Here is a 27,950-nt window from a genome sequence, read left to right as displayed (position 1 = left end):
TCACATTTCTGTCGTTATAGTTTCCGGTTTTTGTTGTTAAAGGTTAAAAAGACTTGGATTATTTATTCACTTTCAGTACACCTTTAGTACTAGATTTACCCACATCTTGTTACAAGTGCTAGTCCGCAGTAAATAGCTTCGGTGGGAACAGCGTTCTAAAGGTAAAGTAGACTTCAAAGTTTATTGATTTCATAATTACATGCCTCTGATGTCTAATTTTGTGATAAATGAACTGCAACGATCCGATTGGTAAGTTATTCATTTAAGATTTGTCGAAAGAAACTTATTTTTAACGTCCATGATCTTTAAGTCATTTCAACAGGTGTATCACTTGCAGGTATTTTCTAAAACTATGCTGTACTGTACCAACGCAATTTTGGTCAGTGCAAGGTTTTATTTAGAATCGTCGAAAAGTGACTGCGTGAGTGATATTTTATTCAAAATGTACTAAGTAGCACAGCTGTATACTCATGAACAGGTGTTAAAATTGCATATATACTTTAAATCAATATGTGTTGATGATGAGATTTTAATTTTGTCATTTTTTTTTTGCATTGATGGACCTTTTATAACATTTTAAAAAGAAACTTTTGAATATTATATATTTTCCCAACATCATGGTTCATGTTTCCAGTGAATCGTTAACTTTAACTTCGTTAAGTCGGTTTAATTGTTGTTTTTCTTCTTTCTTAGGGGGTGGGGGTGGAGTGTGGGGTGATGAGGAGGTTTGTATTTTCCTTCTGGGGAAAAACTGCTGTAAGGCTTCAAATAGGGTCAATTATTTCGCTTTTCCATTACAAAGACCGTTACTTTTCCATAATGGTGGCTCTTTGTTTTTTCATTGATTTTTTGATTTGTCATACCTGTATTTAACAGACATAATAGAATTGCAGGACTACTGAATGGCAGTTAGGATTCTTGTGTTTGATAGATATTTTATGTGTGCTTGCAAAATTTAGGTTTATAGTTCTAGTTTTCCATTCCATTGTATAAGAACTGAGAGACAATATATTAACTGAATATGGTTGATTGATTAATTTGGATGGGAAAAGGGTCTCTCTTTTCTTTAAATCTTTATTTTCTCTTTGTTATGTGGTTACAATTCCTTGATCCATTAGTATTTATGGAGAAGGCATTGATAGCATGCCACTCCTCAGTTTACCAAATTTAAGTTGTTTTTCACATATCTTTCACAAAGAATTCCACTGACATTTTCTAATATTTGTTTCAATCATGCATACTGTATGGTAAACTTAATACTGGTATTCAATTTGAGTCATTCATAAGAATAAATTTGTATGCAGTTAAATTAATTTCTCCTATAGTAATTTTCCATTTTTAATTCCTTTCATCTATTTATTTAAATAATTTAATTTGCTTCCGTTTATTTGATTTTAAAGTATTAAGTTTCTAAAAAGTTATCTCAAATTATCAAATAAAATTAGTTTGGAAACGGATGCCTGCATTCAGCCATAGAATCTTGAACACAAAGCACGATAGGCCATGGTACAAAGATAAATTGTGCAAATCATTTCATTTTCTCATAACCACCTGTTTGTTTACTGACTGAAATTAGACCACAGATGTGATCTACTGGCATATTAGAATTTAAAACATTGATGAATGACCCATGAATCATGAAAGAATGGGCTTATACATGCGTGTTAAAGATTCAAGATATTTAAACAAAAAGAAAAGGCTAATTTTTAAAAAGATTAACTCACAAATGACTTCATTTATGTTTGAACGTTTTGTGTTTTTAAGTCAACTTTGACACCAGTTAATTTATGGAGTTCATGTTGGTAATATGATACAGGAACTGAAATTTTTCTATTGATACGGTTTCAATCCTTTTGGTATTTGGTGAATTTAACTTTCAATTTTTTGGGACTGCCCCATATTGTAAAAAATCTTATGAGCAAAAACTGGTATTCATATTTCTAATAAGAAATTCTTGATATCAATACACGTACAACCAAAAATGTGACACTCTTTATGGAGTTTTCATAGCACATTTATGATTTATTTCTATGAAGTTTGATGAATAATGGAGCAATTGTAATTTTTTGATAATTTAAAAAGGCTGAAGAATGCAGGGTTCAAAGAAAATCTTGATGGATATTATTGGTATGCAAAGCTCTTGGCTATAATAGATTCGTTAAATGAGGAATGATTTCAAATGTAGTCTTGGATCAGAAAACCTATGATCAGTTTTGAAGATCACACGTATAGGTGGACAACTGATTACAACTTCAAAAAAGACTGGATAAGTTCTGTGGAATGACAGTTGAATGGTATCTGAGGGTAATTGTTAGTAATTAAATTTTCTGTGTCAATTCATGGGAAGAGCAAACAAGATAAGTGTATTATTGGGGGAATCGAGGCAGCATTATCATTGTTTATCAGCGAGCACCAGTTCATTTCATTTCTGTGACCTGCGGAGATTTGTTGACAAGTTTCTTATCCTGTCCATGTTACGTAGGTATAGTGCTTGGAGGGATGTGTATAAACAATGGAGAGACATGGAGGGAGGCCGGGGTTAATGAGGTGTGTGTATGGGTTTGATTCTCAATCTGTCAGTCTCGGCACTGAGAGACTTTTAATTAAGTTTGAATTCATGTTTTAAAGTACTCATGTACCAGCTTACAAAGACATAAGTTTCTGTTTCATTGTATTATTTTACCAAGTTTTTAAAACTATCATCACCTAAAGATCTTTCATATAAATAAAGATTTTTTAAACAGTGAGTCGTTTTATTATTTGATGAATCTGATAGGACCACATGACAGTACTTCATGGATTGATAGATCTACTAATTGTGAGTGCATTTTACATGAAAATGTCATTTAGTACAAAATGATGATGTTTTTGATCAGTTTTATTAATATTTCTGTTAAGTTTGAGTGTGTTTACTGTAGCCTTACATACATTTTGATTGTTCACTGGAAATTGTGTGTAACCTGTTAAGATTCCTGCCAAATGTTTTGTTAATACACAGGCAAGTCTCTCTGATCATTGGTGCATAATGTGTAATGTCATAAATAATGATCTAAAAAACATTGATTTCAGTTAATCCAGTGTCGCTGTGTGTATTTATAGAGAAATTACATATTTGATGAATAGTTTATGCAGAAGTTATGAAATATAATGATTTAGAGAATTTTTTTTCGAAAATTTTTATTTTTACATGTAGCATATAATGGTACATGTTTATCAATCACTGAAAAAAAATCACTTGTGACATTATGGTGGGTTATATTATTTCAAATTAGTAAAAGCAAGTTTTCTTTTAACAAATAAACAAGGGAGCACTGCTATAAATGGTACAATGCAGTTGTGAAGTCAGGACTTAATTCATTGATGGGTTTTTTTCTTGCGTTAAAATCATTTATTTGTTAACCTTGTTCAATTGGCATCAGATCAATCCAAGGTTTGGAGATGATGGATGGTATGAGTTCATGCCTGATGTCTCATTGTTAGGCCATGTAAAGCCCAGTTTATTCATTTTCCATTCTTTAAATGGCACAGAATATATTGCGAGTTGGTTCCACATTTCTCGGTTGTGCTAGGAGAAAAAGGACAAAGAGCTGATCCTAATCTGGCGGGTGTTTGTGTGACGGTAAATATGTGACGTTTGGTGATTAAAACATTACACATATCGTGCTGCGCATTAAGATTTGTCAGCTCATCAAGATTGATGTTAGATTCTCTCTCTCTCTCTCTCTCTCTCTCTCTCTCTCTCTCTCTCTCTCACGTTTTTAATCATACATGTGGTACAGCATTCTAACTTATATTTTTTTTCATCTCTCATTTGTACTTTTATCAAACCTAAAATGGATGTATAAATGGTGTATGTCCTTTTATGGCTCAACAGTTAAAGTCAATTGATTTGTAACTTTTTGCTGACCGATACAAAATGCATACAAGGGTGTTCCATTTGGTTGATGGGAAAGTCCATTAATGTTAATTTATGAGGTGCCAACCATTAGGACTTATCTGTATTACTGAGACAACTGGAAGTGTAAGATGGACAGCTAAGCATGTAGAACATTGTCAGAATATTTCCTATGACAGACTCTGGTCTTTACGACCATGATAGGGCTAGGCTATTTTATGACCCTTTTATGTCTGGGGTTTTATTTAGATTCCTATTTGTGTTATGCATGATTTCACAAATCAAGCAGATATAATTTTTACCATGGGAAGGTTAATATTCATGGTCTGGACATGACCTAACATCCAGGACGTCATTATTTTCTCTTTCATCAAAAACGCATAACAGTGAAGGTAAATCAAAATCACTGTGATTTTTTTTCTCGATTAATTGTTAATTTTCTTTCACATTGTGTAATTATTTGTAATTCATTAAGAGGATTGTAAGGAAATGTGGGTTTTAAAATGTGGACAAAAAAATTCTATTAGGTAAGACTTTCTTTTAAATGGTTTTTTAAATTGCATGTAATATTAGATATGAAATCATATTTGAATGAACGGAATCGGGAAAGAATTTACTTGTGATCTAGGGTGCGTTAGTTCACGGTTTTTTGTCACCACAGATCAAGTTCAGCAATATTTGTCAGTGGTTTCATATTCTTGGTAAGGTTCCGACAAAGTCCTATAAATTCCACTGTATTTGACACTTTTGTCATTAAGTAATATGATTACCGTATTGTTTTGACCCTCCATGTAGCTTAGCCTTAGTCATCTTGTGTATAATTAGGTAATTCTAATCCTATTGATGCTCTACAGGAATCTATTTAACTGGAATTCTGGTATTCATACCTCGATCCCGATTAATTTTTGTCTAATTCTGTACAGGCTAATACTTGTAGGTTTTTTATCCCCATAAAAAAAATATTCAAATTCTTTTAGCTTCAATGGACCTTGTCATTATAAAAGAAATGATTGAAATGCTCTGAGAGTTTAAACAATTGACAAAGGTTATGTTTGTTTTGGACCATGAGAATTGCAGATTTTTTCGAATATTTGTGAATTCTGTGCATGCAATTATATGCTTTCGGACTTCAAGAAAAAAAATTCCTTCAGGTTGCTTTCACGGCTTTTTGTCATAGAAAGGTACTTGATTGAATTAAACAAAGTGTTTGATCCACATACTACGATTGTTTGATTTTTAATAGGAATGATTTATCACACACTGTTCCTGGTAAACAATGGAAGAAAAACATGCCACGTTTAGGAGTTTTAAACGTGTTTGATTGAGCCAGATGGCTTTGTTATAGAGCTTTTGATGCTATTTACTACTTCCTATGTGAATTAATCTTTAAATCCATCAGGTTTGCATTTTGTGCTTACAGGACCATGTGGATATGAGAGCTAATGAACAGACCCCCAAAGAATTCTACTCCCCCGTGCAAATATTTCGGTGGATTCTTGAAGCATGATGGCCTTAGATGAAACATAATGTGAGCCAAGGAATAAAATACAATAAAAAGAAAACACAAAGTGCAATGTAAAACTGGTTGACCTGTTTTTTAATTGGAAATTATTCTGTGATCGTTTTTGTGTTATTTTTCTGACTTTGCGAAAATGCGATAATGAGGGAAGAAGAAATCGAGACGGCCATTAAGGTGGTGGTGGTTGGCAATGGGGCGGTGGGCAAGTCCAGCATGATACAGCGCTACTGTAAGGGGATCTTTACCAAGGACTATAAGAAGACCATCGGAGTGGACTTCCTGGAAAGACAGATCGAGTGAGTTGACCTACACAAAATAGCTTTCAATCAGTAGAGAGTCTTTTTATGTCAGTGAGCAAATTCTAGTCTGTCATGAAGCTTGCTCAATTGACTTGACACATACAAAAAAGCATTAAAAGTACTTAATATTAATTCCCATTTCTAGAGTTTTGAGATATTTGGATGTTAAATACAATTTAACTAATTCTAATACCAGTATGTATCCAGTGTATCTGGTACTTATCACAATTAAGGTCAAAAGTGAAGAAAAGACATTTTTTGCCTTATGTACTTGTGTCAAGGTCAGTATCTGCTTACAAGGCCATTCTCTTTTACATGGAGTATTGATTCAGAGAAACAGACCAATAAACTATTTTTATGAAAGTGATTGGCTTACAAAAGTTGGTGTATGATAATATTCCATAGCTGATAAAAAGAATTCAAAGTTCCAGTATATTATCAAACAATAAAATTGATCCTTTTAAAAATTGATGTTTTTATCACTATTTATAGATAAATTTAGTAATTTAAAATTAAAAGTTTATAATAGATGGCCTTGATCATAGAGACTCTTCCTGATAGTTGGAGTTTGTACTCTTACAACAAAGTGCAAACTAATACCCGGTAATTATGGAAATAGTATGCATGTGCATTTCAGACTTTTGCATAAATCATTTTATCGAGTAACATGATGGATGGATCCCCATGTTTATGCATGAATAATACATCACTTCTCTCAAGTACTCGGCTAATCGCCCCCTCTCTGGAATACCACATTACAGTCAGTTATGAATGCGCATTGTTTCTCATGCTTGTTTGTTCAAATCATGACTGTCAATATAAAATAAGCTCCAAATTTTTAAATGATTGAAGAGTTTGGTGTTATATTTTCTAAATGATGATTTTATTTTTTTTCTATATCGATCTCCACACACCCATAAGATATGGATTATGCAATAGTTATTTCCTAGGAATTCATTTCAGTGTTAACAATGTTTAAAAATTGTCTCGAAATAAGGAATAAGGAATCATTCTTTGAGTACATGTATTATGAGGTGATAATTTTGGTCGGGGCGTGATCAAATCCAATAAAGCCTGAAGGGCTTTATGATAGATTTGATCACGCCCCGACCGAAATTATCACCTCATAATATTCAAAGAATGATTCCTTATTACATGTACTATATAATATAATAATATAATGTTAAACCATCTTACGATTAAAAACCCCGCTGGCGCCTGAATTTGGCTTTATGAGTTATATAGTACAAAATCGATACGTAGTATTATCACAGGCAAAGACACAGGAAAATGTAGATATAATCATTTATTTACCTGTATGTTAATGCTTTTCATTTCGAAGAAAAATATGAAAATCCTGGCAATTTCAATCTTTCCTTTTTCCTTAGCCCGCTGACTATCAATTGAATATTGGTTTGATTATCTGTGATTTTTTTCTGTTTAACTCTTTACGTTTCCTTTAATTAACTCACATTACAGAAATGGCCTTTTTTATGGCCATTTCCAATTCAAAAATGGTCTGATTATCTTGAGACAATGATGTGATATTTCTTTTTTCTGTTTTAATTATCAGGGTCAATGGAGAGGAGGTTCGATTGATGCTTTGGGATACCGCGGGACAGGAAGAGTTTGACGCCATTACCAAAGCCTACTACAGAGGTAAAGGCAAAAAAACATGAATGCAAAAGCAAATTCGATCCTTGCTGTTATTCATAAAAATGCATATTTGTTTGGGATATTTGGGAGAATTTAATGAATACATTGTATGAGATTGGTACAATGAGCAAAACTAAGTTGAAAAGAAATGACATCTTGAAAGATCATAAATGTGTACGGTAGTAAAAAATTTTTTTGGAAGTTTAGGGGTATTGAATGCTTGATTACTTCTAATTGAGATTCTTTATATCCATAAAAGAAAATGATACAGGTCTTAATAACAGATATCTGAATATCCAAGTTCCAGACAAGTGTGTTTAACTTATATAGTTTGGAAAAGTCAGAGTTTTTATTCCAACAAATTTGACATAGATATTACCTTATAAAAGAAAACATCTTTTCACAAAATTATCATTGATGTTCTATCAAATCTCTTTTTACCATTGGCACATTCTATATGAATCATCCCCAGTGAAGTAATTTTTAAAAAAATATATATGTACCAAAGAACAGGGTATTGTAGGAAACTTGATCTTAAGTTTATGAATGATTTGTCTATGACGTAGATATGGTCTAAGCTCATACAGCAGACATCTTTGGAAACACAGTTTATAAAGTTATAAAGACTTCATATTTTACAGAGCACAATACAGTATCTTGTGTTCAGTCTGAGTCTACAATGGTTCCTCTACTTCATTTTGTAGCACCATTGACTGCGTTGTGCCCAATGCATTCTAAACTGTATAGAGCAATTCAACATTTATGAAGTACCTTCCAGTTATTTTTCTATGATTCTTGTATGAGAGGCATTTAAGATTTGGCTTGAGGGGTTTGAATGACAATCAAAAAAAGAACTATTGAAACAGGTACCTCATAAAATGCAGAAACATTTGGGTATGGGTTGTAAAATGTTTTATCGCTCGGCCAATACAATACAGATTACAAACAAAGCCACAAAAGACATCCCATGTACTTATTTTCTGGTCCCAGACATCAATTGCCCGGAATTGATTGAATTTTTTCTGTTTATTACAAGGAAATGGCTTCTTATTGACACAGACTGTTCACATTGAAGAAAGTGCTCCTCAAAATATTTGGCTAAGGCAATTATGAGAATTTTCATTACCTATATCTACCTGTACTGAAATGCAAAGAAAGGCCTGAAAGAGCTACAGTGACCTTAGAGAAATTACATACTGTGCCTTTTAAATCACAATGAAAATACATACATGTACTCGAGAATTATCAACGAGAGCAAGAGTCTTCGGAGAAATTAGAAAAGATTTTTAAATCTCTTGAAATAATATGTGGTTTTGAATAGTTGTTGAAAATGTTGTGCCTATGTGGCTGAAGAGTTTGGAACAATAAGGTCTGAGGAAGTCGTAAGGACAAATCTGATTGGTTATGCAAGATTCCGAAAATATCAAATTGGAAAATCTGATTGCTTATATAAGTTTCCAAATATCAAATCTGACAATCTGATACTATCTGACCTGATATGGTACCAGTATCATGAAGATAGCAATGCGATCTTTAACTAAGCCAGCCAGAGGTATTCTGGGTATTGAAATGTGAGGTTTAAACAAAGCACTTAGCTTATCTCATCTGTATCGTCCTTACACCCAGGACAGTATGTGTTGTCCCTGACTAATGTGTTGTTATACCAAGAGCTAGACTGATCGACAGGGGAAACAATGGGAGAAAAAAAATGATAACTAGTTTATTGATCCATTGAACCGAGAATATAAATTAAAGTATTAAAAATTTGATATTGATATTTCTTTAACTCTAGCTACATTTTAGTACCGGTATATAATACACGCCCGAGAAACAAAACTGTTTGATTAAAAAATAAATAGGTAAAGTCAAGATAAAGAATCGAAGGAATTTTAATCTGTAAATTAAAATTCCAAAATTGGGCAGAAACTCTGCAAAGGGCTGCTATTCTGTCATTTTCCATGAAAATGAATTGCCTGTGAATTTTGGTTTACTGCCACATTCCGATGGAACATAAGGAAATATAGACACATTTGGGGGACTGGGGTAATTTGTTATTCATTAAATCTTCCAGACTTGGAATTAATGAGGAGGATGCAGTGACTTTATGTAGCCTAACATTTGTAGAATTTTTGCAAGTCTTTTTAGATGTTTACAAAGTCTGATGTTTTATGGAATGTACATACATGTACTATTATTTGATGCAATGGTGCTTGATTTGAATTTATTGTTTAACTCCTTTGACATATCTTCTCTTTACTTATATACATCAGTATGTATTATCTATAGGTATCATAGAAAAAATACAAGCATGTGAAATCAACATCACTAAAACATCAATAAAAATACAAGTATATATCAACCTACACTGCTCATGATATATACTAGTAGTGGTTGAACTGTAAATGAAATGTTTAATGTTTAAAAAATCATGTATTTTTCATTCGCTAATGGATTTTCAAATTGGCAGACATACTGTGTGTCATAAATTATTTCCATGGGATGTCTTATGCAGATGAAAAGATGTAACATATTTTATTATTTATCATTCCATTTTTCTAGGCGCTCAGGCTTGTGTGCTAGCCTTTTCCACAGTTGACAGAGATTCATTCGAAGCCATTGAATCATGGAAGAAAAAGGTATCTACTGAGGGATATTCCTGTTTTTTATGTGTTTGTCTTCTTGAACCATGCCACAATGAGCATCTGCCTCTACACGCATTTAAATGGAAATGTTTTGTAAACAGGAATTTAAAGTCAGGAGTTTGAGAGCGCAATTACATTGCAACAGCTTGAAGATTGTTGGTTTGTTATTTACAGTTGCAGAAAAATGGGGATTAGTTTTTAATACCCCACCAAAAGAATCTTTTAATGATGACATACTTAAATCGTGTAAATACTTTTTGATGGTGCAGAAAAGGAAAAATTATTTTTGAGGCAATTTATATTTGTTTGTGAATATTTTTTGTTATGATCACAGGTATATGTCATGGTTTCAAGTTACAGATTTAAAATTTATGGATGACATCATGCACAAATATATATAAACACATTATTTAATTATTTAATGTAAAGTGGACAAAATACCTCAAATTAAGATAGCATAAAACATTAATGAAAAATCTGGAGGCAAGATGTCAATAACGCAAGTTTAAAATGGTGTGTATGGCTGAAAATATTGATGAGATATCTCAAATATTTATTCTATGAGCTGCACATTTTAATTTATTCACATTAGATTGAACAAAAATGTGTAGATTTTGTTATAAGGAAATTCAAATTGTACTGGGCAGTACATCTTCAATAGCCAAGGGTTTTCGGTCCACTCCGCTTCCCATAATGGGATTTATGGGGAGCAGACTGGACCGAAAACCCTTGGCTGGCAAAGATGTACACAGAATATACCGGTATTTTAGATTTTAATGAAAGTTGTATAGATATGGTACATTAAGTCCAATTTATCCTAGATGCATGTTATGCAGCTATAATTACACAGTACTGTAGACTTTCTGATTCTTGGTTTTTCAGGTAGAGGACGAGGTGGGGGAGATAGGAATGGTCATTGTCCAGAACAAGATAGATCTAATTGATGACGCTGTTGTGGAGACGTGAGTAATGTAAAATGGTACAGCTAATTAGAGAAAAAGAGCATCACTTTATTTGATATAACTAGTTTGACATCATAACTTCCTTCCTCCCCATCTAAAACCTTTTGATAATGATGGAACTGTACAAGTATTTTAGAGGAAGGCATATTGTGAATTATTATGTTCCAGGCATTAAAGTTTGAATAAAGGAAATGGATTATGGGTATTTTTAATTGATTTGAATTCTTTTGATTGACAGGGAGGAAGCTGAGGCACTTGCTCACAGACTCCGCCTCCGATTTTATCGGACGTCAGTCAAAGACAATCTCAATGTAGATGAAGGTATGATAATTACAGTCAAAGCTTAATATCTATCCATCAAAAAAAAAACTTAGATATCCTAGGATTCTAGATTTTGAGTTTAAAATACATAAAGCAACAGTGGTTGACTCTTAACTCACTTTGACATAATCACAGTACTGGTATTCAAAATACCCACTTTAACAGTGAATTTATGTTCCCCATCCTAGATTATGAATTGATACTTAGTTTTAAGGTGCTTCACTACACCTTGAAATAGTTTCTCAAATCGGCAGAAAATTACTTGATTATGATAGAAAGCATGATGGATAAGAAGTATATATGTCAAATTGGTGAAAAAATGTCCAATTTTAGATAAAAAATGATATTTTCAAAAATGTCATTCAGTAAACATGAACAAAAGCCCCAGGTGGATTCGAACTCATGACCTGAGGTTCACAAGCATGATACTTTAACCACTGAGTTATGGTGATACACATCTGAATCGGTTGATACAAACAGTTTAACAAAACATTTAAATCGCCATCTTGTGACATAGTGTCTTAAAAAGTATAAGTCTCAGTGTAGTGAAGTACCTTAATATGTAAATGAACCCATTTCCTAAACACATAACCTTTTCATAATCTGTTTAGGATTTTGATATACACACTCACCTTCTGGGTTCTTTTTCCAGTTTTCAGGTACTTAACAGAAAAGTATTTGTTTCAAATTAACTGTGAGGTGGAGGAGGAACCTTATAATCAACCAAAGATTACCATAGGTCAAGGTCAGTTGTTTGCAAGTCAGTTACACCAAATTTCAAAGATGAACATTACTTCAAGTTTGATCTGTACATGTACTTGATTCATCTTTGATTAAAGAACACAGTTTAGTGACAATTTACCTTGTTTTTTTACCAGAACAGAAAGTAAAGGTTGAAATGAATGAAGACAAATACATATTTTTTATGATGTCAGATTCCAAGATTTATCTTCTGGTTATATTTATTTGATATGTTAACCATCAAATCTGTTCTTTGTAGGTTTGTTAGAAGCTGAAACGAACAATCATGTGAAGGACGCTAACGGGAAGGACAAAGCAAATGGCAAACTGCCGAAAAAGAAACCCAGAAATCGTGCAAATGACGATCCAGATACTATTAAACTAGAGCCCAGCAAACGGAGGACTCGAGGCAAAAAGTCTGTGTTGCAGGCTGCCAAGTGCGTCATTTTGTAGCAGCCAATCAGCTGTAGAGTTCTTGTATTCATATAGAGTGTGAATTCCGCCTTGATTGAGCTTTGTTGTGTGTGTAATGAATGTGTGTTCCGCATCCAGTCAATGATCCAGATGCCAGATAAATGCACTGCTGATCCATATCGGAGGTGTTTCTGGATTTATACAGAAATCTCCTTGAGGATTTTTACCTATTAATCAGTGGAAATTACTTTTTATGTGTAAAACGTTTTTCTTGAGGAGAGATTTACACAACATGTGCACGCTGCTTTTTTGCTGCAGACTATACTAGTTTGACATTTTTTGTATACAATGCAAGATGCTTACCATGCTACCGGTAATTGTAGCTATCTGTGTGGTGAGTGAGAGACACACTTTTTTCCCCAATGATTAAGTCAATAGAGTGGTCTATTATTATCTACTGGAACATATAAGACATGAGTAGATTTGCAATTGGTTATTGAATTCCATTTATTCAGCCAATGAGGCAATCTATCAATGGAATATTTCATTCTCCAGGTAGAATTTAAGAGCATGTAAAATATATTTTAAGATTTCAGAGCTAATTTTCTTAAGCTGCTGAAATGATATGTTTTGTTTGATTCAGATTATTTTGATCAAGAGTTGATTGCAATCAACATGTTGTTGACATTTTATTTTGAAGATATATGGTTGTGAGAAGTTATTCCCCCTGAAATTGTGATTTTCTTTCATTTTTTCTCCATTTTTATTGAACCAAAAAAAAACCCTGTAATTTCTCAGTTGTTATCAATTCAATATTTTCAAAAAATACCCTAGCTTTTATATCTGGCAATTCTTTATTTTGTATTTTTCTGCCATGTTTGCTCCCCCCCCCCCCTTCTCCGAATTATTCATTTCCATGCTGTTTTCAATTAATCCTAACAGGAATATCAGAAGCTCTTCACAAATAAGACAAAATTCTCAGGTGTTTCATTATTCATGATTCATAGCAAAATGAGCACATGTATTAGGTAAGCTTAGCAATATGATTCAGGCATTTCCCACATTTTGTAGTGGAGAAAAATTTCCTTTTCAAACAAGTCAAAGTACAATTCAAAATAGCTAAGCTTCTTTCAAGGGTAATTAAGGAGAAACTAGAAACAGTATTACAATTATTATTTATATTCTAAATGATATATTTGTATATATCATAGACAGATATATAACTTCCCTATAGGACAGTTTTTAAGCAGACTGGTTTTTCTGGTAATAAATCTGTCATATGCATTCATATCTCCACTCTCATCAATGTTGAACAATAAGCATGATAAAATGATCGATGGTTTCTACAGGTACAGTTTTTGGAAAAATCTGCAAGTCCCTAGGGGAAAATCCCATTTTAAGCTAATTTATTCTAGTTATCTGAAGAAAAGTAATATAGATTTTGTCGAATTTTTTTTCCTAATATAACATCAAAAAGTTCAAAAGCCAAGTTTGCAGGAAAAACTGATAAATTTCAGATAAAGCTATTAGTGAAATAATCTGTTTTTTACGTGTACATCACCATAAAGAGGTTTTGACATTCTCCTGTGTGTAGCTGGTATGTGGTTTCCACGAACTACCCATTAATGAGTGATTATATTTAGTGGGGGACCAAATTCCATGCAATAAAACTCATCAAACCCCCATCAGTAAAAACCATCTTCTTGGCAACATTGTAGTGCTATATTTAAACAACGCAGGGCTTGTTTTGTGTTAGGAAGGTGTTTGAGCGTTCAAGGGGCACTGCATTATAAAGTTAATACTTGTTTATAGTCTAAAGGTATCTGAAGCAATTATTTAGGGTGTCATATTTATTGCAGCTGCAGTGTTCAAATTGAGTCTTGTCTTTTTTTATTAAATGATTTGTTTTTCTTACTCAATAAAAACTGTATTTCCAGTTGTGAAAAGATCTGAACTTTAAACTTGATCTGTATATTTATTATTTATTTATGGTTGTACAGTAACTACCTATTTATTATTTTTTTTGGTAACAAATACATGTAATTTTTATTTTTGGTTTGAAAAATTTATCAAACAGTTATGATGGAATTTGTGATACAATATTATATAGATCTGTGCTTTTATTCTATACATTTTCAATATACACCCTCTTCTAATTTTCTATGAACATTTTTTTTTTAAAAATGCAAGGAAAGGGACATCTTTTTCCAAGTTTTACTTAGTTTTGAATGAGGTCCTTTCAATCATATGAAAATACCTGCAAGTTATTTGCTGTAAAACGTTATAGCATATACTTGTACAAATATACAGGAAATTTTCTTAAATTGAACATTTGAACAAATTTTCAAAACCATAGAGCTCAAACAATAGATAATGTAATAATAAAATAGACATCTTTATTGATTAGATTAATTTAAGAATTATTATAGACTGTTATGAATCAAATTTCTTTCTATCATTGCTCAATGTACATGTATTGCCACATCATTTTTATATGGTTTAAGATCCCATTTCCCCTTTATGATTTGATGCATGATTCCATGAACAACCTGAATTGTATACATGTATTATGAACACCATTCAAATAAATATTGCCATTGGAAATCTGTGAGATTTTGTGATGTTATTAACTGACTTGTTTGCATTGAGAAGCAGTAGATATGATGTTTCAGTTTTTATGCAAATACAAAAGCTCAACACTAAAATAAAGCCAGATGTATTTGCACACTTAGACTTAAGGGAGTGTACAGTATGTATATCATATACCGGTATACAAAAAGGATGTACCGGTACTTCAGGATTATAAATAGTAATTACTCCATTTAAGGTACCCTGACCTTCTGCCAAGAGAGACAACTCACTAGGTTGTAGGTAATGTACACAAGGAATTGTTTAACCTGGTTATAGTTTTGCCTCATTCACTCATATTGACAGTTGTTAAATCTAAAAGGGGAGCCATTTCAAATTACAAAGTTAAAGCTGTTGAAAGACAGCTTGGTAAAGGTAAAGTAAAAACTATCTGATGCAAAATGTTTGCAAGTGTGATTGGATAAAAATACTAGTAAATGTAAACAAAATTTGAATACAATTTTGATAATAACAAGAACATTAAAATAAATATTGAATCAGAAGACCTGAGAAAATCTGCTGGTACTGTACTTAGTTCTTAGAAAACTTCACAAAAGCTACAAGAACACCAGTTACGACAACATGCACAGTTTACTGGGTAGATATAAAATCTTCAGAAAAGACCAAACAGTCTATTTGTCTTCAAAATTTTAATACATGCATCAACAAAATCACATCATGCATAAATTAATATTGTGGGTAAATACTTCACAAATACTAAAATCTAACATTGAGTCGGACTGCAATGATTAATACATTACAGCTAATTTCATTCATAAACTAAATGTGTTTATAAAACACAATACCCCATATCAAAAAAGTATCATGGATGCAATTTTGAGCAATGGCTTCTTTCAATAACCTTGACATCCACTAATGACCTCTGACCTTGACATGTAAATTCAGTGAACATTTATCTCTCTCTCTCTCTCTCTCTCTCTCTCTCTCTCTCTCTCTCTCGTATACATCAAAGATATGGACATGAGGATAAATTTAAAAAACAATTTGATTGACCATTACTTTTTTTTATCTTTCAGGGAAAAGGAAAACAATATAAAAAGTAACAATTGTAAGTGTGGGTGTGTTATACACAATACATGTGCTCACCAATAACAAATGTGCATCTCTTTATCTCTTTTGATCCTCTCTCCCTTCAGCACATTGTCTTTAATTTGTTTTTAGATTTTACTGATAAATGGAAAATTGATAAATTTTGTCATTTATGGTACCTGGTAAATTAGAAAGTTTTGAAAAAAAATTCAAGACATTTCTTTTCATTGTGTGCAAAGGAAAGATAATAATCCTTTCCATTAATCCTTCTTCCCTCCTTTAAAGCAAAAATTAGAGAAAAAAAAAGGATGCAATTCAGCTCATTTTCACAGGTCTAAATAAGGAAAGGGCTAAAGAAAATTTCTTAAGACAGAAAGTATGTTTAAGACCAAAATACACATAAGCAATGTCTAATTTGGAGATAATTGTACATGCCAGTATTCATACATGTATATAGCTGCAGACTAGCATATAAAACAAGTCAAAAATTTACTTTTGAGAAAATGGTTGGTTTCAAACATGTGATTGTTGTAGATTCAAGCAACTTTAGGAAACAAAAATGTATCATATATATATTTACAATAGAAACAGCCATGCAACAGATATTTGACTAGGTCATGGAAGCTTTAAAATTATCTATTCGCACCTTAATAAACTGGTGGCAGAGTAACTTGAAAAAGAAAGTCATTGCCATCTTTGCCACACCATTATCTTAATATGAATGAGACTTAATATAATGTGAAAGAAAACTTTTTTTTAGCTTTATATCACCTCAAACAAGGAATATATACACAGCAAGAGGGTCACTACCTTATTAAGTAGACTTTAATTTTTTTTTAAATTACGGTATTGAAGTTTATAGAAACAAAAGTGTGCTGCACAGCACAATTGAGATTACAAATACTTGCCTACTTAAAGTTATATCACTTTGCCATTTTCCTGGATATATGTCTCATATGAAGCAATCTATATCTAAACAACCATTCATAATAAATTTTATCCATTCAAATCTTCTGATGGTGAATACGTCTCCACAAGACATTCAAGCCTTTTTCTGATTTTCTTCTGGTCATCAATGTTACACTCAATAATCATTCCTTGGAAGCGATGATCTATATGAGCTCCCACTGGTTCAGAAAGGCAAGCATTAAGGTAAGCCTTAGCCCTGTGGAGGGTCTTTTGAATGTCAAGGTTGAACTGCTGTTCAATTTCATGCATAAGTTTATTCACTTTGTTCAGAGCTGTTTCCTGTTCCTCAGTTCTCGGTGTAATGATTCCAATATCTACTGTAAGACATCGACAAACCAGTCTCTCTGCCATGGCTTCAATTTCTTCAACTAGAAAAGGAAGAACATAAGTTCAGTAAGTCAATAATGTTTTGTTATTTTTAAATATTCTTGTATCCAAGAAATCAAGTCTAAGTCTACAGTTTCGCACTTTGTTGTCTTTGAAGAATTGTCTTGGGTAAAAATGACATATTGATATACTATTACACAGAAGTTTGCAAAAAACATATACATATAAAAGTTAGTTACACTAAGGGGGGGGGGGGGGGGGGTGGTATTCTTCCCTGGATATACAAATTTTTTTAAAGGTATTTTACTACACATGCCCGTGTTAATCATCATGCAGCTATTGAGGAATTTTCTAGATTTACACCTGTAATTAACTGACATTCATCTACTATTATATAGCTAAGTTTAACCCGCGTATTCTGTGAACATTTTCTTACCTTCTACCTCTGGCATGTTTCGGTTATTTTTATCTTGGACATCTTGTAACATTGACAATAACACTTTCTTTTCAGCCTCCAATTTAACCGCATCTTCTCGCAATTTTTCAACTCTTTTTCCGATTTCGTCCAAGCATTTCCAAACAAATGGTCTTGAATCTTCCTCGCCAGATGTTCCAACCATGACAAACTGGCTGTTGTGTTTCATTTTCTTGCTCATTTTGTAAGAATGTGTTTTTGTTCGGCTGCCTACTTTCTGTTTGCAATCCCGAGCCCGATTTTAATTAGTTCATTCCACTATTTTCTAGAATTTTCCCAAATTCTGTTTCACGTCAATCCTATGTAATTAAAAACTTTTTTGTGATTTTTTTTTTCAATTTTTTAAACTTATAAAATAAACTATAAACTTATATATTTTTTAAAATATATATATATGTATAATCTATGGTTTAAGCCCTGGCCATGAGTTTAGCTGAAATATTTCCACCTAGAAATATTACCGTTAGTCATGCTGAAACATCTGTACATAAACGTTTGATTAATGTTTTTGACTTGATATGTCTCATAACTTTTGAGGAAAATTAAAAATCAATGCAGTTTTTTTTTTTTTTATAAATTTCCCTATATACCATACTTCATTATTGTGCGTTTTGTAATCTCATAAATGGTTTTATTATTTTATTTCAAGAACCTATGTTTTACATATATAGTTATCTGCTACATTCAGTCTTTCTTTCCACTTTATAAATGCATTGATTTAGAACAATTAGTTAAGGATGACTACTGAACTTCACAACTCTTAACCATCTTATTTTATTAAAAAAAAAATACACAAAAATTTTCTTCTATAAATACCAGTACATTTAAATTACAAAATTATGCAAACCTCTGTGTACTAATTTTATTGTCTTTTTATATTACATGTACTTAATTAAGATTAATGGAAATTCAACATTTAGTATCCAATTGTTTTAATGAGCAATTCTGCATTGTTCTAAGAGTTGTAACGGGAAAAAAACCCAGAAAAAGTGGAGGGATATGTATATAAAATTAAGAGCTGTCCACATAAAGGTCAACTTAACCCTTACTTCTAAAATAAAATGAATGCAGTCGAGTTAAATTACAACTAACACTAAGCCAAAGTCAAATTCTAAACATGACTACACTTTTTTAACATAAAGAGCTGAAATTCTTCATGTAAACAAATAATTCTACATGCAACTAGCTGATTAAAAAGTTTTATAGAACTTGACTGAAGATCAAACCTTTTAAGCAGATTAAAATCCTCAATGTTCATGTACCGGTAGATTTCAATATGAAAAAAAATACAAGGATTGTACCAGTATATATTTTTAAAATTTATTTTAATATCATAATTGTACATTTTGTCAACAGATTCCTATAAATACTTCAGATCTTATCTTCTCAGTCTAAGAAAGAAGGCATGTTTGCATTCCTTCGAGTCTTCTGGGTAATATTTGTCATAAAAGTCAAGAATAAATTCCTCTGGCTTGAAGCCAAACTTTTGGTACATCAGCATGGCAGAATTTGTGGCAGACACATGTAACGTGACATCTTTCCCCATACAAGTCTGAAAATAGAAAGAAAAAAATGTGTTTAAGGGAGGTAACTCTTTCATTTTTCTTCTATATACCATACTGATTTAATATGGTTAAAAAATTAAAATATTTTCCTCCATTTAATTAGAAAATTAAAATATTCCACAATATTATAGATCGTTTTTTCTACTTAAGAAATATATCAATACAAATACACCCACTTACTTGTATGAGATGATAAAGCATGAACTTGGCAATGCCTGCTCGTCTCCACTCAGGGTGAGTAAAGATGAAGGAGATATAAGCTTCATTGAATTTAACGTCTGGGACCATAAAAGAGAACCCTATAACAATCTTCCTATTAAAAAGAAAAATAATAAAAACATTTAGTCTGTGTTTCTATGCTCATTTAAGAATTTATTTGCTAAACATGGTCAAAAGTAGAAAATATTTATCATATTTCCAGTAAACCTGGTGCCATATCAAATATAAAATCATGTTCAAGTACTTGTATCACAATTCATTCTGCACAACATATGTAAAAGTATCTTTCATGATTTTAATCCACAGATTCTCACCTGAACAAAACAACACAGCTGAAGTCAGGATACTGTAGACATTCAGATACTGTGGATAACAAAATATCACATTAACTGACTGCCAACTTACTTAATGGCATCTTGGTGGGAATTTTTCATTTTGTTGAATAATCTTAAATCAAATACAAAGTATTCTGTTTACATTGTAAAATAAATCATTTCTTGCATAAAAAAGAATCCTCTTACAGAGAAAAGCATCTTCTATATCTGTCATTTACCCTAATATACAGTATGCATGGTATAGCATGTAAAAGACAACTACACTTACAATCAATCCCAGGCCAAAAGAACTCCCTGCACAGCGTGTTGAGGGAGGGGATATGTTGTGGACGGACATAGCAGTAGTCGATGGGTGGGGGGCTGGACGGCCTCCAGTCCTGATTGTCTCTGCAGAAAGATGACGCACAATACAATTTTTTTTCCTTCCAAGTTATTTCTCTACGTAGCAAATGCCAATCTAGTGCGTTTCTTCACTTAATAGTGCTCTAATAAGTTGTTTTTAATTCCATAGTGAAAAAAAATCTATTATATATGGTAACATACCTCACAGAAGTAGATAAAAGAATGAAGAAACTCAAGCAATTTGTTCCTTTAAATGTGTTTTACTCATCATTTTAAAAGATGTAATGTGTTTTCATTCTTTATCATACCTGTGTGGATATGCCTTGATTTCCTCTAATAATCTCATTTTCAAAGGGCGTGACTCATAATCTCTTCTAATAAATGGCTTCAGCATTCTGAAATTACAGGTACAAGATTTTTATCTTAAACATTTAAACATACATTTATGGTACCAAAAAAATTGCTTGTAATTTGCAATATGCATGCATGTACATGTACATTAGATAGATGTTAAAGTACAAAGAAACATATATGTGTACAAACATCTATGCCGGTGCTTTTTCAAGTTTATAACACAATGAAAATTCAGTGAATTTCTACAGCACTGAAATATATCCGTACATGTATATGTACCAGGTATTAAAGACCATCTACAAGCATGTACATGGAACAATTCTACATAATTAAAAAAAAAATGAACTCAATTTTCAAAAAAATTAACTTTTTTTTATCACTGCTCTCTGTTATAAAGATTTAAATACAAGTGAAATCTACAAGTAGGTATTTCAACCTGGATGTGTAAGGGCTCCGAATACTGGTCAGCTGATCATCGTCGGTACCAATCAGGCGATTGATGAAGGAAGGCTGTTGAAGCATGACCATATGGGAGATCGCTGGTGCCACCTTAAACAATTGAAGGAGGTAACTAACATGTAAAATCTTAACAAAATCTTGACAACAAAATCTGACAAGATTCAGGAGAAGAACTAAACTGTTTACCTGAAACCTATCCAGCACCCTGGCTTCTCCAGATGACAGGTGTGATGTGGGGACCCCTTTGGGGTTATATTCTTTGTTTTCCTGCAACAACAAAATTTCATCAAAATTTCTTGCAGAGAGGGACAGGTTAAATGTAATTCTATAGCTACTTCAGCTTTAGACTATTGATACATTTTAGTGTTCATGTACTGGTACATGTAAGCATGTTCTTTTTGTTTTACCTCATTTTCCCACGAATCTCCCCAGAATTTTTGAGCCAGTTGATTCATCTGAGCATCAGCATCAAACACAGGCAGTCCCCTCTCTCTTTGTTGCTGTAGGATATTAAGAATTCTACAATGCCTTATGTATCACAACTCATTATCATAATAATCAAATCAAAGAAAATCATTGCATCTTTTACATTTATGTGTGAACAAACTTTACATAGAAGAAATAATATCTAAATGATCGCTAAAACATGTACATTAAGATCAAATAATGGAATGCATGCTAAATATCAACTAATCAATGGCCCCACCTGCCTGAACTGCCTCTGAAGAACTACAAGTACCTGAAGTGTAGGTTTACCTGTCTCACGATAAGTTTGCGCCTTAATCGATGCAGCTCAGGAGGAAGTGGTCCTTCATCTGCAGCCATGTTCATTTTCTTTAGCAACTGTCTCTCTTCATACAAACTCATCAAATGCATCCTGTTGTTTTCAAAATCAAAACATTTATCTCATACATCATTACATATATTGCATATGGACATATCAGATGAACAAAGTGCCATGGATGAAATTTTTTTATTCATATAATTTGTTAAATCCGATTAGTTAATTATGTTTTAAAACTAAAGGCAATGAAATCTACTTCCATGTAAGCATAAGTACATTAAAAATGTCTTTGCTGTAACTGTGTTTCACTGTACCCTTTGCAAAATTATGTTTGTTTACACCAATATAAAAAAATGAGTAACACTAATCCCATTCACAATATCATTTATTAGGGAGGTGGGGGTAAACAAATTAGTTTCGCTGGCCCCTCCACCTTATAACTTACTTCGGAGGAGGTGGCTCCAGATTCTCCTTCCTCTCCTCCTCTTCTTGCCCCAGCCTCCTCCTCTTCCTATGCGGGGCCCGGCCCAAGGACTGAGAGGATGTCCCAGCCTTTTCTTCTTCCTCAACCTCCTCCTCCTCAACCTCCTCCTCATTACTGTCACTTTCTGACTCCGAGTCTACAACCGAGTCCTCCTCCTCAGGATCGAGCTTGCTGCTGTCTGGTGTTTGAGTGAGCTGTGTTCCAGGCTCCTGCTTTATAATTAATTGTTGTGGTTCTTGTTGCTCCACATGTTTATTTGGGGCTTGATATGTCTGTAATGAGGGGGTCTGTGTATGTAGGACAGATGGTTTTGTGCCAGGATCGGTACTGTTTGATTTGTCTGAAATTGAAAGAAAAATGGAAAAAGGTATCAAAAGCAAAACAATTCTTGTGACTGAATCCTTTGTGCATAATCTCAAACAAATATGATAGGCATTAAAGAACTGGCATGCAGCAAGACATATTCTCTAAAACATCGCAAAATTTCTTGAGCGTAAAAAGAAGTTAGTCTAGAATATTCCAATGATGAATGATTCATGCTAATTAAAATAACACTTTGTTTAAATAAATACTTATATACTTCACTTGTTCACGTTAACATTAAGGTACCAATATTATCTTTCGTTGCCCACATAAAAATAGGTTTATTCATACCATCCACAGTTGATACAGTGCTGAGGATATCTTGTAGGGTAGGCGAGTCTTCTCTCTGCATTGGAGATTCAGGTGGAGGAGTTATGGTTCCTGGGTCAATCTCAAAATCACTCTCCGACTCCTGGTCATCGGACATCAACATGGAGGGAAGGCTCGCTAAAAACGAACAGTAACATGAATTGATGTCTAAAATTTTTGTTTTCGCCCAAGCTATATTCAAATGAAATGCACTTATTCTACTGCTTCTGCTCAAGTTATTACAAAAATAAAGTATTTTCTCTTTCATAACATCTGAAACATCAAGTCTATCACATAATGATTTACTTGGATGACATTTGTATTTCTTATGGATTTTCTCAACATTGTCATTTCAAACTTTGAAAAAAACTTAAGCTGTTGTTTATCAAGTTTGGGATAAAATAAAAACTTCAGAACTATTGATAATAAATAAGAACAAGTTAATTATACCATTGGGTTTGAGTTCTTGTTCTGTTAGCCATGAATCTGTCCTCGTGCTGCTTGTGTAGGAAAATTGGCTGTCCTCATCCACCTCTTTAAAAGATTCAGACAAGCTCCGAATGGAAGTACTGCCCGAGGAAGCGATAGAATAAAAGCTGCGATTGGCAGATAGGTTTTGACTTGTATCCAGAGAGTCTGAGGACTCCTGCTTGATCACTATAAAGTCTGGATCCTGTCGGAAAAAATTATGCCCAGTGAACTGGGAGTTACTGTCCGAAGCCTCACTTTGAACTGGAGAAACCCCTGGAGTTGTAGACTTTGATCTCCTCATTTCTTTAGCCTCCTTCAACAAGAATCATCATCATCATCATCATCATCATCATCATCATCAATATTTTAAAATATTGAGTTGTAAAAGCACTTCAATGCAAGACTCAGTATATCCAACAGATACCTTTACATCAACATAATAATTTTTAAGGATTTGCATGAAAAAATATTAGTGGGAACAGAAGAATTTGGTGATCTTTTAATGTCCCACCAGTAAAGTTTCTCTCTTGGCCTTGAGTTCCATGGCTGACTCTATAGAGGTCTTTCCTCGCCTGCTCCTCAGCCCCTCAACCTTCAAGGTTGTATCCAGTACAGGGCCCCTCCTTCGGTTGGACTTTGGGGTAGATACTGGGGTGGTGGTCACTATTCAAAGCAAACACAAGTTAATACGAACTCCACTAAAATAATCTATCAAACTTAGTCTTTACATGTGGAATACCATGTTCTTCTGTTTTCAGGAAAATCTACCCAAACATACTTTTCACTTCACATGCAAAGAATTTATGAACCATTTCATGAATTTACATTACAAATTATGCAGTACATGTATATCCATGCAGAAACTTCAGCACAATCAGAACATGTCTTGAAATCCATCAATTTATACACATGTATATGTTGCACTTTGCATTACAAACAATTCATGTCCTAATCTTTAACAATAAAAGTTACTTATGACTAAAGTATTGAACCTATCTATAAGGAAAAAGTACAAACGTAGGGCTTTTATAAGGTTTTTACAGAAACAATTAACACTTTTTTAATTTAAGGGTTTAATTTTACTTTTGGACACAGCTTGTATCTCTGACCTTTCTTTACATAGGGAGGTTTCATTGTGGTCAGCCTCCACCAGCCTGTCTCCCCGAGTTCGTTGGCCCCCGAGGTAAAGTGATGAGGACAGCCCGAGGACAAGGTACCGGCCACTGTCCCGTGCCATAGGGTCGTCTTTTTCCTAAAATTCAGATCATCATAGAGATCAAAACAATGTAACTGACCGATTTCTTAAAAATATATTTTATCAGTAATCCAGCAGTTTTCTTGATTACAATAACATGTAGTATATACTTTATTTCAGCATGTTTGTATACAAATGATATAAACTCTGGTTCTTGCAGATATTTTAAGTTCAATCCCCCCCCCCCCCAAAAAAAAAAACAAACAAACAAACAACCAAAAAACTCAAAACACTTCCAAAATCTTGCTAATATTGGTAGTACAAGTACAAAATATGCCCTTGTTTGTGGTGAATAATAAAAGTTTTGACTTACCTGTGTGATCCAAACAGGGTATTCCAGTGGCGGTCTATGTAGGCACAGATGTGTTCCTTCCACCTGTAGTAGCCACACTTTCCCGACTGTCCCAGACTCTGCAGGTTATACAGGGCCAGGTACACCACCTGTGTCCTACAACCCAGAGACTGGTCAATGACTGAGAGAATAGATATAAACTACTATTTATTATCTCAACATTCCGCTAATGTACAAGGTACATGAGAAGAAACACCTTTAAACACAATGGTGGCTTTGAAGCACTTACATGTACATGTATAGCTAGGAATTTAGATTTAATTAAGTTTTTACATGTTTGCTATAGCTGTTGGGATATTACACAATTATTGATAAAAATATATGTACATGTATAGCTAGGAATTTAGATTTTAAGTTTTTACATGTTTGCTACAGCTGCTGGGATATTACACAATTATTGATAAAAATATATGTACATGTATAGCTAGGAATTTAGATTTTAAGTTTTTACATGTTTGCTACAGCTGCTGGGATATTACACAATTATTGATAAAAATATATGTACATGTATAGCTAGGAATTTAGATTTTAAGTTTTTACATGTTTGCTACAGCTGCTGGGATATTACACAATTATTAATAAAAATATATGTACATGTATAGCTAGGAATTTAGACTTTAAGTTTTTACATGTTTGCTACAGCTGCTGAGATATTACACAATTATTGATCAATCTGCTGGTGTATGTTTTATTCATTTACTTGTAACTTCACTAGACTTTATAATAACCTTGACCTTTAAGGTCAAATAAAATTGATATTTAAAATGAATCAAAAGTTTGGGGTTAAAGCTGTACTGATAAAAAACAGACCAAATATAAATTCTTATTTTGCAATCTTAGAAGCATGAAAAATTTTCTATTTTGAAAATAGATTCATAACTGTAAATTGCTTTTTGTTGATAAATATGAAAGCAAAATATTAAGCACCAATTAGTATCTTAGGTTTATGGATAAGTACTTATGAATAGTTCAAACCATTGCATCTTCATTCTATTCACATCTTCTTGGCCATCTTCTGCACAGTCTGTGCAAGTGAAATTAAAGAATACATCTCCTACCATAGACGATGGGGCACCTGACTTCAAACAATCTACAAACAAAAGATATTGTGACTCTTTACTTCATCTAGAAAGACCATGTTAAATTTAATGTACATGTCTAACTTAATTAACTTTTTGTTGAAATCCTTTCCTCTGAATTTAAACACTTTAACCACATTTAATTTCCTGATATTTTTTATTTAATTTCCCAAAAGAAGTTCTCTTGATGAAATATTATCATTGTAATAATTAATTAATGATAATATGATACATCAAGATAATTTAAATCTATAATGCTTTAATTCATCATATATCGTTATCAATGTTACTATATTCATTTCAAAAGAAAACACTAATGCTGCACATAAGTTAACTGGGTATAATTTTAGAGAACCTTGACACAGCATGCTGCCTTACCGAGATGAAAGCGTTTCTCACACACTTGACACTTCAGGTACGGTGATTCATCATCAATGCTCCCTGTGTTACAATAACAGGTCCCTTTGGATACATCAGGCTCAGCCATTTGGCATTTGTTGCATTAGTTCATCTTAAAATATATTCCAGTGAATGACATAAAAGGTTAAACACATCCTGAATGCAATAATTGTACATAACAATCTTATCAGTAAAAAATTTAACATTATGCCTCATATCAGGTAGTTGTAAGAAAGTGACTTATTAAAGTAAATTAAGTTGACATAAGCTTAAAGATTGATTGATTAATTAATTTATAATTCCTTGCAAGTTCTATCGCAAGTCAGAATATAATGTATTTCGCGGATTGATGCATCTGCGAAAGAAACTGCCTGACTGTGCGTAAATCAAAACACAACATGAAACACTCGTAACTATTGTATCGTTTCAAAAATATGTAAATTCCAAAATCTGCAGATGTAATACATACACATACGAATTAAACATGATTAATTAGTTATAGACCTCCATCCACTCCAACATCCAACATCAACATGTGCGCGGGTGTGTTAATGTTTTGATTTAGTTTCGCATCAAGATTTTGGTGAACAAAAAATGTAGTGACGAAACATCGTAATTAAAAGATAAAGCCTCTATTGAAAGAACTGCCGACAGAATTGCTTTTTACAAGTTTTAATTATACTGATTTTTTTTAATTACGAAACTAATGGTTTTGGGTAAACTGAGTGCATCACCGTTGCCGAGATATGTGATGGGGAGGGGGATCCGCAGAATATCAGTGATATTTTGTCAAACAATGGTATATGAATATATTGTTAATGAAATCAATTTTGACAGTCTACATCATTAAAAAGGACATGATGATACCCCCCTGTGATTTTTGTCAATCTTTAATTGGTTAAAACACACACACACTGAATAAACGGAAGGGCGTAAAGAAGCAGAGTATGTGAATTGGTAGTGTTCAAATTTTTCATAATAATAGAGATAAAGTTTTCATACTTCAAGAAATTGATATATACCTATATTCTATTTTAACAATCTTATCATTTTTTAGGCGAATAGATGCGCGACTTTCTCAAAAAATAATGCAAGACTGCGTTACTTTCGCGAATATAGCTATTGCAATAGATCTATACAACGCTTAACTTTCGCGAATATACGGCGCAAAACTGTGCGGAAAAAATAGTTTCTTTTTGCCAATAAAACGCGATAATATCGGGATATAACGCGATTCTTTCTAGAAAAACCGCATACCTTTCGCGATATAACACGTTTTAAA

The 27,950-nt window shown here is 32.9% G+C and overlaps 3 protein-coding genes across 12 annotated transcripts; 1 reads left to right on the top strand and 2 right to left on the bottom strand.

Annotated features, from left to right (window-relative positions):
- Positions 1-65: 65 nt before the first annotated feature.
- On the top strand, positions 66-15,055 carry LOC105340313 (ras-related protein Rab-23). 8 transcript variants are annotated; one of them, XM_066067689.1, is made up of 9 exons: positions 66-161; positions 5,316-5,710; positions 7,287-7,372; positions 9,929-10,005; positions 10,894-10,973; positions 11,212-11,294; positions 11,947-12,039; positions 12,295-13,878; positions 13,935-15,055. In XM_066067689.1, exons 2-8 carry the CDS (start codon positions 5,556-5,558, stop codon positions 12,486-12,488), a joined length of 768 nt encoding a protein of 255 aa, XP_065923761.1. In that variant the 5' UTR covers positions 66-161; positions 5,316-5,555; the 3' UTR covers positions 12,489-13,878; positions 13,935-15,055. The 8 variants fall into 8 exon arrangements, with proteins under 8 accessions (XP_065923761.1, XP_065923766.1, XP_065923763.1 ...); XM_066067694.1 differs by lacking the exon at positions 66-161 and adding an exon at positions 226-249; XM_066067691.1 differs by lacking the exon at positions 66-161 and adding an exon at positions 2,397-2,547.
- On the bottom strand, positions 14,876-18,151 carry LOC105340315 (BAG family molecular chaperone regulator 2). Its single transcript, XM_011446289.4, has 2 exons — positions 17,860-18,151; positions 14,876-17,464 (listed from the first exon to the last, which is right to left on the bottom strand). The coding sequence occupies exons 1-2, from the start codon at positions 18,077-18,079 to the stop codon at positions 17,124-17,126; spliced, it is 561 nt and encodes a 186-aa protein (XP_011444591.1). The 5' UTR covers positions 18,080-18,151; the 3' UTR covers positions 14,876-17,123.
- A 1,055-nt stretch (positions 18,152-19,206) lies between these two features.
- On the bottom strand, positions 19,207-27,274 carry LOC105340312 (cysteine-rich protein 2-binding protein). 3 transcript variants are annotated; one of them, XM_011446279.4, is made up of 18 exons: positions 27,138-27,274; positions 26,648-26,780; positions 26,166-26,280; positions 25,152-25,286; positions 24,693-24,835; positions 24,095-24,246; positions 23,563-23,896; positions 23,095-23,250; positions 22,402-22,780; positions 21,929-22,049; positions 21,580-21,672; positions 21,359-21,439; positions 21,150-21,262; positions 20,668-20,754; positions 20,286-20,404; positions 19,997-20,045; positions 19,644-19,776; positions 19,207-19,450 (listed from the first exon to the last, which is right to left on the bottom strand). In XM_011446279.4, exons 2-18 carry the CDS (start codon positions 26,754-26,756, stop codon positions 19,277-19,279), a joined length of 2,493 nt encoding a protein of 830 aa, XP_011444581.3. In that variant the 5' UTR covers positions 26,757-26,780; positions 27,138-27,274; the 3' UTR covers positions 19,207-19,276. The 3 variants fall into 3 exon arrangements, with proteins under 3 accessions (XP_011444581.3, XP_011444582.3, XP_019927804.3); XM_011446280.4 differs by having other exon boundaries at positions 27,144-27,230; XM_020072245.3 differs by having other exon boundaries at positions 27,173-27,228.
- Between the last annotated feature and the right edge of the window lie 676 nt (positions 27,275-27,950).

The sequence above is a fragment of the Magallana gigas genome, chromosome 7 (assembly GCF_963853765.1).
Source record: "Magallana gigas chromosome 7, xbMagGiga1.1, whole genome shotgun sequence".
NCBI lineage: Eukaryota > Metazoa > Mollusca > Bivalvia > Ostreida > Ostreidae > Magallana > Magallana gigas.
The sequence above is the reverse complement of the archived record's forward strand: the minus strand, read 5'-3'. Positions and strand labels throughout refer to the sequence as shown.

What these genes read in the sequence shown, in the direction of transcription:
- LOC105340313 (XM_066067689.1), top strand. Translation starts at nt 5,556, where the DNA reads ATGAGGGAAGAAGAAATCGAGACGGCCATTAAGGTGGTGGTGGTTGGC. An exon ending in TACCAAAGCCTACTACAGAG is followed by an intron (nt 7,373 to 9,928) that starts GTAAAGGCAAAA and finishes CCATTTTTCTAG; the next exon opens with GCGCTCAGGCTTGTGTGCTA. An exon ending in TTGAATCATGGAAGAAAAAG is followed by an intron (nt 10,006 to 10,893) that starts GTATCTACTGAG and finishes TTGGTTTTTCAG; the next exon opens with GTAGAGGACGAGGTGGGGGA.
- LOC105340315 (XM_011446289.4), bottom strand. Translation starts at nt 18,079, where the DNA reads ATGAGCAAGAAAATGAAACACAACAGCCAGTTTGTCATGGTTGGAACA. An exon ending in AAACATGCCAGAGGTAGAAG is followed by an intron (nt 17,465 to 17,859) that starts GTAAGAAAATGT and finishes TTCCTTTTCTAG; the next exon opens with TTGAAGAAATTGAAGCCATG.
- LOC105340312 (XM_011446279.4), bottom strand. Translation starts at nt 26,756, where the DNA reads ATGGCTGAGCCTGATGTATCCAAAGGGACCTGTTATTGTAACACAGGG. An exon ending in TGAGAAACGCTTTCATCTCG is followed by an intron (nt 26,281 to 26,647) that starts GTAAGGCAGCAT and finishes TTTTGTTTGTAG; the next exon opens with ATTGTTTGAAGTCAGGTGCC. An exon ending in TGCTTTATCATCTCATACAA is followed by an intron (nt 19,451 to 19,643) that starts GTAAGTGGGTGT and finishes TTCTATTTTCAG; the next exon opens with ACTTGTATGGGGAAAGATGT.